Genomic DNA, 12,444 nt, shown 5'->3' with positions numbered 1-12,444 from the left:
GAGGGTATACTAAGATTCTCGGCACGTAAGAACACACGTGTATGTACAAAGTTTCCATGGTTACAAAGACTGTACAATTATAAAAATACGTCGACGCTAAAATCTACGATCACTCTACTCCATGACATGACTGAATGTAGTTAAAATTATAGCCAACAAAGAGCACAACAAGCTACAAGCGATGTCCGTGCGGAAACACAGAGATCTCCAGGGCCTGTCAACAACCGCTAGCTGCGGTACTACGAAGATCTCTGGGGCCGGTCCTCAATGTGTTAAGGTAAAGTAGCAAAATGGTCTTGGACGAAAATTTAATTTAATTTTGTTAAATCATGATAACAGATTGACATGGTAACAGACTGATTTCTGCCTATTTGCAGTTTCAAAACCCATTGCTCAAACAATCAGTAACTCACCTTGTTGCATCATCTGTGTTAAGAATGTGCACATAAATTAAATCCTGGATGAGATAAAATAGAAACATGGGAAAACTCAGTTCAGCTGAAAAGCAAGCAAATTACAGATAAAGACAGAAGGAAAGGGGACTTTATGATGAAGTCAGAAGAAAAGATGCAGAAGCACACAAATAAAAAAAAGAAGGCAACTGCATGTAAGAAGAAAGAGGTTATTGAGGAAGAAGAACCAGAACGATAAAAGAAAGGCTATTAAAAAATCTAATCAAGATCATTCCACAAATTATAAACAAACACTAAGTTGCAGTGGCATACTCGAATCACCTGCTGAGAGGTTCTCAACATGGCAATCATACAGAAAGGCAAAGAAATTAGCTTCAGTGGCATTACCTGCATCACCTCGCAAATGACATACTTTAATTTATGACTTTGTAAGAAAGGAAGGGCTTTAAGTTCAAGGAGAAGGTGTTTCCAAAGCAGAGAACAACAGCACATCAGACTAGTGAATTAAAGACACTTATACATAACTTCTACATAAATGATGAAGTTTAATGACAAGCAACTAGGCAGAGAGATCATGTTAAGTGGGAAAGTGGTGTCAAATCAGTTGTTCAGAAATGTTACTTACTAAAAACTCTCGAGGCATAAGCAATATTTTGTAAAACGTACCACGAAGAAAGTGTTTCACAAAATTTGATGCTTCTAGGCCTAAATCTGTTTTCTTATTGAGATGCATACCTCAAAATGTATGTGTGTGAATGATTCATGAGAATGAGACATTTTATGTGCATTACATTCATGTAAATGAAATGAAGAGTTTAAACAATTCATTGAACATGTGGTGTATAATCCAGAAAGTGAAGGATGTATGTCAGGGGAATGCTCATATTGCCCCAGATTTAACTCTTTAATACTAGATGAGGACTCCACAGAACTGTGCTAATGGCATGAATGGGTTACTGGTGATCAAGTCGTAAAGGTAGAGAGAAATGGTACCGTACAAGACTGCTTGGATTTACTGAGAGAAAAGTTGTCTCATTTCCTGTACCGTACATTTAACATAAACAGCACTTGACATACAACAATTGGATATGTTGTCCTGCAGGTCTGATTTGAGAAAATTTTCGCTGCAAGGAGTGGGATGAAATTCAATCTACCTATTCGAACAGTACTCAGATCAGTATTTACTGTTGTTGCCATGTTTTTGAATAAACATGAGGCAAAAACAAAAATTCCATTTTGCCCTCTTGTCTGAATTTCTAAAACATAACAAATATGCGGTGTATGTATGTTTGTCTTCTATTACTGAAAAGTTCAAGGAACATACAACCATTGAAAACCTTCACATATTTTCAAATGGGGCTGCCTCACATTTGAAGCAGAAATTCACTGTATGTAACATAACATTCCTAGTAGATATGATTATTAGAAATGTAATGTGGCACTATTTTGCTGCATCACATGGGAAAGGTGCAGTAGATGCAATTGGCAGAGAAGTTAAAAGAATGGCAAAAGAATCAGTTCTTGATGGCAGAACTCAAATCAAATGTGCTGATGATTTCTTTAGTTTTCTTACAACAGAGAAAAGAACTAAAATTCATATAACTGAAGAGAACCTGCAGCCAACATCATTGCTGTTAAAACCCTTCTAGATAAACGGTGGTATGGTATTCATGCTGTGCCTTTCACTCAAAAGCTTCATGACGTACGTGTTTTGGATATTAGAATATTCAAAATTTAGTGGTAGTAGTGATAACAGCAGTACACTATTTCAAGAATAACGAATGTTTGCAGTCTGATAGCAGCCCTGTTCAACAGTTTAAAAAGAAAAATAATATTCAGTCTATTATGATGAGCAGTTCTACACTGGTCAGATTATTTCTCTGGATAGGGACAAAGTCAAAATTAAATTTCTCCATCAATCTGTCAATGATTTCTTTTGGACTAGACTAGTTGACATAGATGTTGTTGAGAAAAGGTTTGTTTTTTAGAGACCAGTTCATCTTTCAGCATCAGGCCCATTTCAAGTAAAAGATCTTTCACAGATAAAACATTCAAGTGTTTCAAGAAAATCGTTGAAAGATTAAGTAAAACTTCCACTACAACATGACAATTAAAACTGATGTTCCTTATCATAATATCAGGATGCGAAATACTGTTGTATTAGATATGTAATTCAGAGTATGCGAGTTTGTTACTTTATGTGTCAGTCTGTTACCTACTTTAGTTTTGTGTTTAATTGCATAATAAACAACATTACTGATAGACATGATACTGTATAGGCTTTTGGGCTTATGCCGTGTCAAGAAAATAAGGTGAAATTCTTTACGTTTCGCAGAGAACTGTGCTCTGCGTCATCAGAAGAAATCTCGATTGTCCACGAGAAAGGCTTCTTAAACAATGACTCTTTAAATTTAGACGGTATAATAGAACGTTTCGAACGCTAGCGACGTGCCACGTCCTGGGAGCCATCTGGTGGCGAATGAACGTACCATTTCCACTTCTATTATAACGTCTAAATTTAAAGAGTCATTGTTTAAGAAGCCTTTCTCGTGGACAGTCGAGATTTCTTCTGATGAGGCAGAGCACAGTTCTCTGTGAAACGTAAAGAATTTCACCTTATTTTCTTAACACTGCATAAGCCCAAAAGACGATACAGTATCATGTCTGTAAGTACGGGCCGTGAAAGCATCAACTGCAACATTACTGATTTTTAATTAGCAATTGTAGATGTCATTAACATGTGTTGAAAAAGTTTGTATTCAAAATAACTTCTGAAAGTTCTGTTTATGTTTTTCTAATCTACAGTATGCAGGTAAGGATAAGATGGCCAGTCTGTTACCTCACTCTTTTGTTAAAATAATAAATTATAAGTATTTATTTTACAATAAAGGGTGGAAAGAAATTTATAAGAGCAATATAGATTTTGACAAGGCAGGTCAACGAGAGACCCAACATTTACGATGAGATTACCGATGGAAAAACGGGGAATACGGAAAAGATCTGGCGATGGTATTCCTTAATTTAGAGAAGGCATACAATAGTGTTAATAGAGAAAAGATGTGGGAAACCCTGGAAAGAAAAGGATGTGAAAGACAATCAAGGGAACTAGAGAAAACAATGTATACGAATTGTTCCAGTTTTGTTTCACGACTCCAGTGGGAAGAACTGACTGGTTTAGAAACCAAACTGGACTAACACAGGGAAGTACATAGTTATCACTTACAGTATGTTTATAATGGTTATGGATGAAATTCTAAAGGAAACAAAGGCAAAATATGAAGGGGATATGAAAATACTGTTGTTTGCAGATGACTGTGATCTGGGGAGTCAACAATACAGAAGTGCAAATCCAACTAGAGGCTTTAAATGCCAATACTGAGAAATATGGTATGAAAATCAGTGTAGAGAAGAGCAAAACAGTGGTGATGACAAGAAGAAAATGAGAAGGAAAAGGAACGATTAGTATCAGGGGCCAAAACCTCGAGGTTGTTGAATACGTCAAATATTTGGGACGAGAAATAATACAAGATGCAAGGTTGGATTAGGAGATTAGCACAAGAGTACAAACGGGAAATATGTTCTACCAGAATGTGAGGAACTTGGTGTGGAAAAGAGAAATTCCTATGAAATGTAAAGAGATAATTTACAGCTTGTACTATACCCCTATATAAACATACGCATCAGAGACTTGGACTTCGACAGCAAGAAATCTGAGTAAAATTCAGGCCAGTGAGATGAAGTTCTTGAGGAGTATGGTAGGAAAGACAAGGAGAGACAGAGTGACAAATGTTGAGGTCAGGAAAGGCATAGGAGTAGAAAAACCATGTGATAGGATGGAGAAAAATAAATTGAGATGATATGGACATGTTATGAGGGCGGAGGAGGGAAGGATTCCAAAACAAGTGTTGGAGGCTAAGATAGAAGGAGAGAGAGCAAGAGGGTGGCCCAGAGTAAGATGGATGGACTCTGTCAAGAACAGTATAAAGGAACAGAAGACAGGACTGGATTACAATTACTGAAGAGGAGTGGTGAAAGGAGAGGCAACATTGGAGAAGTGCCATCAACACCCTGACATGCCAGGAGCTGGACAAGAGGAAATGAAAACGATGATGGATGTATTTAAGCCTATTACTTTGTAAGGAATAATTATAAGTTTTAATTTTAGTATCCTTAATAACAATTATACATAAATATTATTAGTGTTCTAATCTGTCAGTGTGCTACATCTGGAATTGTCCTGAAGTAAGTGCCTTCCATAGAAACCAGAGGCAGTTCGCAAGGAAGGGTCTGGGAAGAGTGGCGAAACGATCTAGAAAATTATGCGTGTAAGAGTTTAGGAGACATATGAATGGCTGAAGATGTTTATCAACCGATGATGAAGTGGGTTTCCTGAAGGAACCTTGGCTGGACATGATGGGGCATTCTGGATTGTTGGATGTTTAGTGAGAAAACGTGCTAACGGAGAATGTAATAATGAGACTTATAGATTTATAGTTTTACCATGACGAATATAAGAACCAAGTGTGATGACTCAACTGTTATAGCGTGGTAGTTTGTGGACCCGCCACTGCGAGCACTGCAAACGTCGGTGTCCAACACGTACTTCAATAGACCGGCAAACCATGTGTTGGAAAAGTGCGGGAGATGTTATCGTACGAGATATTTCAAGTCAACAAGTTGAATTTCCTTTGCTTTCAGTTCCTAAACTCAGTTCATTGTGTGTTGTGCACTTAAAGCACGTGTGTAATGTGGCCTGATTAAATTAATAGTTCAACATGCCGTACTGTTTTGTGCCTGGCTGTAAGTCAGGCTATGGTAGAGTAGTTAATGGTATACAATTATTTTCACCACCGAAGGATAGAAATAAATTTGAAAAATGGGTCAGAGCTTTTCCACGAAAGGATACTGTGTTAACGCGTAATAGTAGAATTTGTCAAATTCATTTCTCTGATGATTTGACAGTAAAATCAGATAACTTTATAGTGAATGGTGAAAAAGTGGTTATGTCTCGTGAGAGATAGAAATTACGTCCAGGAGCAGTGCCTCATATTTTCCCTAATTTGCCGAAATACCTTTCAAGTGAGATTAAGTCCCATGAAACTCCCAACAAGAAAAAGGAATCTAGACACCACTAGGAGAAGAAGAAAGACGGGAGTGTAGCAGCAAATAGAGAATTAAAAGGTCAGTCTAATGTTGATCAAAATTTGGGTTATTCTAGTGTGCTTTCTCATGCCGAAAAGACAATATTATCGCTCAAAAGGCGCCTAAAAATGCTAATCGAAATTTAATTCGAGCTAGATCCAGTCTAAACTCAGCAAAATCGAGAATTAATTTATTGGAGAAGCAGGTTAGAAATACACAGTTCGAAACTCTTTAGTGAACCATTTGGCTGGGTATGTTGTTAAGCACTCTTCTAAATTTATTAAGTGTTCGCCCTGTGCCTATTCTCTACGTGATAATAATCATAGTACATTTTCAGTTCTCTCCGAAATAAAAGACTACGGTTCAAGCAATAATGAAGTGTTTTTAACACGCCCTTCGAAAAGTATATGTGACATTCTTTTCTAGGCCGAGGAAGTATTTAGTGAAAAACTGAACTCAAAATCGATGTGGAGCGAAATATTTTTTGATTTTATCGATTCTATAGACAAAATTTCAGTTGTTCCTTCAGGTGCTGGCTGTTGTCTTCAACATGGTATGAATATATTCCCCAGCCTTGTTTATCATTATCTGAAGTGCCGATTTTTCTTCAGAATGAAAGAAATCCGGTGAGATTTACAATCTCGAACATCCGCCAAATCTTCACGCAAGCTTTCGAAAGTCCAGTAACCGACAAACTGAGATTGTAAGTAGAGTATTAAATAGTTCATGGGTGTTTTTTTAATATGTTGGGAGTTTTGTCATTTATGTATATATACACTCGAGTACCTTGTGCTTTTCGCAACATGTGATGAAAGTCGTAGCTCTTATTTCCGTGTATGATATTTTTCCATTGTTCTCTGCCGTGGTATTTTAATTGTAATCTCTCATTTTTTAAAATAAAAGACAGTGTATATACTGATCAGTTACGGAGTAATACGTTTCCTGTGTCACCATTCCTAAGACCAGCTGATAGGTATTGTGGAGCTACCAAACTCTAGCGCTGCCTGGCGGGGCGCGCCTGAACTCGATGAGTCATCACACTTGGTTCTTATATTCGTCATGGTTTTACATTGAATCTGAGCCACTGGAAACAACTTTGAAGAAAATCTTGTAAGGATCAATCACATTTTGAACCATGGCCACCGTAGTGACGTTGCTGGGCTTAACCTCTCTGCAAATAACACATCAACACAATGCCAACAGACAGAAATATAAGCACATTCAATCACCACAGTTAACAGGTATTTTAGTTCTAAAATAAATGACCCCCTTGAATTTATTACAGCACTGTCCCTATTCACCAAGCACGACGATACTATACACATTGTAAGTGTGTTGTTTCTATTTTAAGAGGGCTAACACTCATGTCATTAACCCGTACCATAAATTTAATTTGGGCGGTACGAGATGCTTTTCTTCTTATCCTAACACTCCAGCTGAATACAAAATAGAATGACTCACAAGATATTCAGTCTTATTGGGAGTTGGATTCTTCACAAAAATCTCTTGGTAACGCTGAACTTCCCGTTTATGCATTTCAATTTCTTCTTGCTTCTGCTTTAACATGTCATCATAGCTTTTGAACTGTGTGTCCCGATTGGTCTTAAAGCTTTCCATTTCTGCCTCCTGAAGGGAAAAGAACAAGCTTTAAGAGAATATTTACCTTCAACACAGATTTACTTTTAACACGCATGATATACCCATGCATAATTCTACTGATCAGGATAGCTCACAAGAAAATTTTAGAATAAGAAGCCACATGTCACACCTGAAAAAAAGAAAACCAGCAGTGGCCAAATGCACATAAGATGTGTTTGCACTATCTCTGTACAATTCATGCTGCTAGGATGTTGATAATGACAGAGATTCTTATAATACGAAGCAGCAATGGCACGAAGGGAATAACAAAATACATTTCTTTCCCTAGAGATACACTAAAATTTATGGTACAATATACAGTAATATCCTGTTGGGATCCATTTCTCCCTGTGTGTGTGTCTGTTTTCTGTGTTCCTAGTCTTTTACCACCTGTATGCCCCTTTATCCAATTTCCCTTTCCTTTTCCTGTGTTTACCTGGGCTTTCTCCTTATCCTACACTTTTTGCATCAAGACTTAAGATCTATTAAGATGGCTTCTGGGTGACTGTTGAAGCCCTCCACCCTGAAGAAGATGAGGAGCAGAAACTAAGCCAGCTGGGGCTGAGAACAAATGTGATAAATGAAAAGGGAGCCAGTCTATTTGAAGGCAGCAGTGTATGAAGATGTGGAAATAGTCTTTTTGTGCTTTCCTTGTCATTTTGCTCATGCTATTTTGCATTCCTTTACATGTTCTTGTCTCTTTATATTAGAAAAATTCATGGAACAAGCGCCTTCAATGAGGTCAAGGTTTGGTGACTGCATTATTTATGAGAATACTGGGTGTTATGTGATTACAGCTAATTCTATCATAAATATAAACTTCTGTGACAGAGCTGCTATCTTACAAAGTAGATACAATTTTTTAATTGTCCATATCATACTGAGTCAGATCATCATACCTGGACTGCTACTTCAGAAAAGCCCAGAATTAAATCAAGGCCACCTGAATAGCAGTTATACAGTAGAAGTCTGTTATAGCGAGACTTCATAACAGCGAAAAATGTACTTGTTATAACGGATTGTCCTTACATCCGATTTTTCGTAAAAGTCTGAGGGAAAACTACACACATTAAAATTGGTATGAAACGACAATCAGTTTATTCAAAACTTGCGTTTTCACGGATGATATCTACACTATGACTTACTCGTTTATTATTTTTAGAAATCCGATACTACGTGCAAGTATATGTTTAATTTCATTCTGAAAAAATTACAGTATCACTCCAGAGACCTCTGTGGCAAACATTGCAGTTTTCTCCTTCAAACAGACACACCTAACCTAACCGTACATGCATCATGAAAACATTTCAGGCGCACGTAGAAAAATTATGACCATCTTGCTACAAATTTACATGGGAATATTCCAAATTTTAACTAGACGTAAGAAAATATAAATTATCATCTGAAATCAGTGATATACTCTGTCATATCTCGAGATGAATCACACTCTTACTTAAGTTCAGCATATAACATTAAAATTAAGCAATCGTTTGCTTCCAGCCTTTATTTCTAATGAGTTAAGAACTGCTATTGGGCACGTCATTTACACATTTATTACGAAAACGTGTTATCTCTTTCATTTTTAATTTCCCTTATAGAAAACAGCGGTCAACGGGTATTACTAATCGACTCTGACATCGCTTTTGAATGTTGATGAGAGAGCTCGCAAGTGTACATAGGAAGAAAACTATTCTGTTCGATGATCAATGGCATTTTATGGCAAATGTTTGTTTTCTTATTCAAACAGCGTCACCTAACTTAACTTGACTGTACTATATGTATCATAAAAACATATTCCAAGCATCAGTAGAGAATTGATAACATGTCACTATAAATTAACATGGGAATAGCCTCTCCGAAATTTAACCAGATGCGAGAAAACATTAACTAACCTCTGAAATCAGTGATGTGCTCTGCATATCTTAAGGTGTATTCCATTCATACTTAATTTTGGTGTACAGTATTAAGATTAAGCGATTGTTTACTTAGACTTTATTTCTAACGAGATCGAAACTGCTATTGACCACGTTATTTACGTATTTATTACGAAAACATGTTGTGCTCTTTCATTTCCAATTTTCGTTACGGAATGGCAGTTGACAACGGGTATTATTGACTCTGACATCGCCTTTGAATGTCGACGAGAAAGCTCACAAGTGCACATAGCGAGAAAACTACACCGAAGGTTGCATTTTGTGGCAAACGCTTCAACTTTCTTATTCAAACAGCGCCAGCTAACCTAACTTAACTGCGTATGTACCATGAAAACATATATATCAAGTGCCAGTGGAAAAGTGATAACCTTCTCGCGATAAATTTACATGATAATTGCCTTTCTGAAATTTAACCCGATGCAAGAAAATATAAATTAACCTCTGAAATCAATTATTCACTCTGCAATATCTTGAGATGTATCACATTCTTATTTAACACATTGGAGATGGCCATATTTGAATGTGCTACCCTCCAGAAATCACAGGATTTTGAATGGTGTTTGCAAATTTTTCAATGCTAGGGTAAGCCATGATTATAACAACTTTTGGAATGCATAGAAAGCTCACACTTTCCTCTACAAAAAAAATGAGTTTTAATTATCATAATAGTGCAGCAATTTTTAAATATAAATTTATGAAAATAATACATTTTACAAACGAAAAAATATCTGGTGCAGCTATGGATGCCAGTTTGGTTAATATTTCGAAATTTGACTTTGTGGGCACATCTACTGAAACACACTAATACAGATTTTAACCTAATTGGTCAATTAGCACCGGTATCCTTGTTTACAACCAGGAATTTGCATTCCCACGGTTCTTTGTTTGACAACGGGGTTGCATCGAGTCGCTGCAGGTACAATGGAGACGCCCACATTTTTAGGAAGCGGTATGAAACAGTATTACAAAACCCACTTCAAGGAAGCGATATAAAACTACGTTAAACTTTACACCAATTTTAAATTAGCTCATTTTCTACATTTACTAGCCTGAAGCGCCAGAATCATCATGTTTACTTAGTGTGTAATTGTTATCCTCATCCTCATTTTCAGAAGTCATGCCTTCCATAAGAACATCCATTATGGATTTGTTGTCGAAATTTTGTACACTTGAATTAGACATGCTAAATGTTCACAAGAATTACACAAACAAGCCTGCCTCTCGAACACGCGCTCTTCCTGTCTGCATGTACCATACGTACTTTCCCGCCCATTTCACAGCTGAGAGTCAACGATGACGCGGCCTTATGTTATGTAGGAACGTGGCTGTGTTATCAATGCCTTGAAAGAAGAGCTCTCGACTTTTGCTCATAACTAGTATATTTTATGCTTATAGAAGCATTCAACAGTATCCTAGTGTAGTCACAGCTCGCTGAAACGGCAGCTACAATTTTTTTTTTGCTACAGTGAAATTGTGCCCGTAGATTCAGCAACAATGAATTAGCGTGCCCGTAGTTTCTACGAGCGGCGTCTCCAATGTGTTAACTGCAGTATTTAGTATTAAAATTAAGCAATCATTTACATCAGCCTTTTTTTAACGAGTAAACAACTGCTATCCGACACGTTAATTGCGCACTTATTACGAAAAGATGTTCCATTTCATTTGCATTTTTCTTTACGGAACAGCAGTCGACGGGTATTACTAATCGACTCCGATATTGCCTTCAAATGTCGACGGGAGAGCTTGTAGTGGACATAGCGAGGAAACGATACAATGATCGATTGCATAGAATATAACGGCTGGGTGCATAAGTATTGGTTCCCGTTATGTGCCGTACTTGCTATAGCGGACTTCTACTGTACATGGTAACTACAGTAAAGTGGGGTAAAACCAATCAATTTTCAATGTTTCTAATGTAAAATATACTTTATCTGAATTTCAATAAAAATAAAATGTTTTTAAGGGTTCAATCTTTTGTCTTTTCAACTGTGTACGTTGGAAATACTTAGCACCTTAAAATTATGAGGTTTTGAATTTTGATTGGTTTTATCTGTATGTGGCATAAAACTGATGAATCATATATTATGCCTAAATAATGTTCATGCTTTTATTTCTAAACCAAATCAGTATTACGATAATCCTAATATTCTACTTCGGCACCAATTAATAAAATATGGAGCTTTTCCTTTTTTATACATCTTCCGTAAAATATAATCTCTCTCTTCTCTTTTATTCAACATGACATTTCTTACAAATTTGGTACAGATTTAGACATCTGAAGTGGCATAACTACGGTACTAAAACTACAACTAACATTATCGAACTAAAGATAATTTTAATGAAATGATCACGACCTTTTGAGAGCTGGAAGGAAAAGGTTCAAGTTAAGCAGAACCATTTTCTTCTACTACTCCACTTGGAACGCAGACACGCCAGTAAATACATCTACCATGCCTAATGGTCCTCCGTTTCGACTTTTACAATTTGAACTCCTTTTCCACATTTCAACAGACACTCCATATTTCCATATGTCCATATTTCTCAGAGGCTGCCCAAATGGATTCCAGGCTTACTGGATTGTACGTCTTGTTCCTCGGTAGCATGATCGGTTTTACCCTAAAAATGAAGTGTTTACATTTTGACTCGTATCTCTTGGAAAGGCCAACTTTCAAATATAATTTTGTAATATAATAATCCTACTTATGTGCTATGATAAAGATTAACAGCTAAAACACTAGTTAACTGTGCCCCCTATGTTTCGTTTTCAACCTTAGTAGTTCAAGTGGAACCGTTATATGAATAATAATAATGCTTCTGTCAGTTTGTTAATGGCACACATGAGCCACTTCTTGTTCCAGCATTGCTGAACTGGAAGCGCATGCTACAAATGTCCCAACGAGTGTGTACGCGTGGATTTGCGTTGTGTAGAAATGCAGGAAATTTACAGATATGTGAAAATTGGTTTTACGAAACATGATCAGTTTTACCCCATTTTATGGTACTAGACTATAATAGTGGTCCCTGTAAGATATAGGAGATATTTGTGATAAAAGTACAAAAATGAAAGATAATATTAAATATAGGATTTATGTCTAGGAATAAAGGACATGTGGAGTATTAACAGAGTGAAAAGAAACTATTATAGTGGAACCAAGATTCTCAGTTTTAGGAGGGACCATGAAAAAAAACCCCCACCTCAATATACAATATGGGAAAATGGAAAATCCGGGAACAAATTAAAACCATCAACAATTTGCCTAAACACCATAAAAATGAAATACACATAATTATAATCTTACAAACACTCCTAGACCAAA

General features: G+C 36.6%; 1 protein-coding gene across 1 annotated transcript in view; it reads right to left on the bottom strand.

Moving 5' to 3' along the window:
• LOC136866805 (kinesin-like protein KIF20A) overlaps positions 1-12,444 on the bottom strand; it is a 430,278-nt gene that overhangs the window by 114,298 nt on the left and 303,536 nt on the right. Inside the window, exon 23 of the mRNA XM_068226714.1 lies at positions 7,017-7,181. Within this exon, the coding sequence (XP_068082815.1) occupies positions 7,017-7,181 (165 nt within the window). The remainder of the gene's footprint in view (positions 1-7,016; positions 7,182-12,444) is intronic.

This window comes from Anabrus simplex, chromosome 3, assembly GCF_040414725.1.
Source record: "Anabrus simplex isolate iqAnaSimp1 chromosome 3, ASM4041472v1, whole genome shotgun sequence".
Classification (NCBI taxonomy): domain Eukaryota; kingdom Metazoa; phylum Arthropoda; class Insecta; order Orthoptera; family Tettigoniidae; genus Anabrus; species Anabrus simplex.
This window is presented reverse-complemented; position numbering and strand designations above follow the sequence as displayed.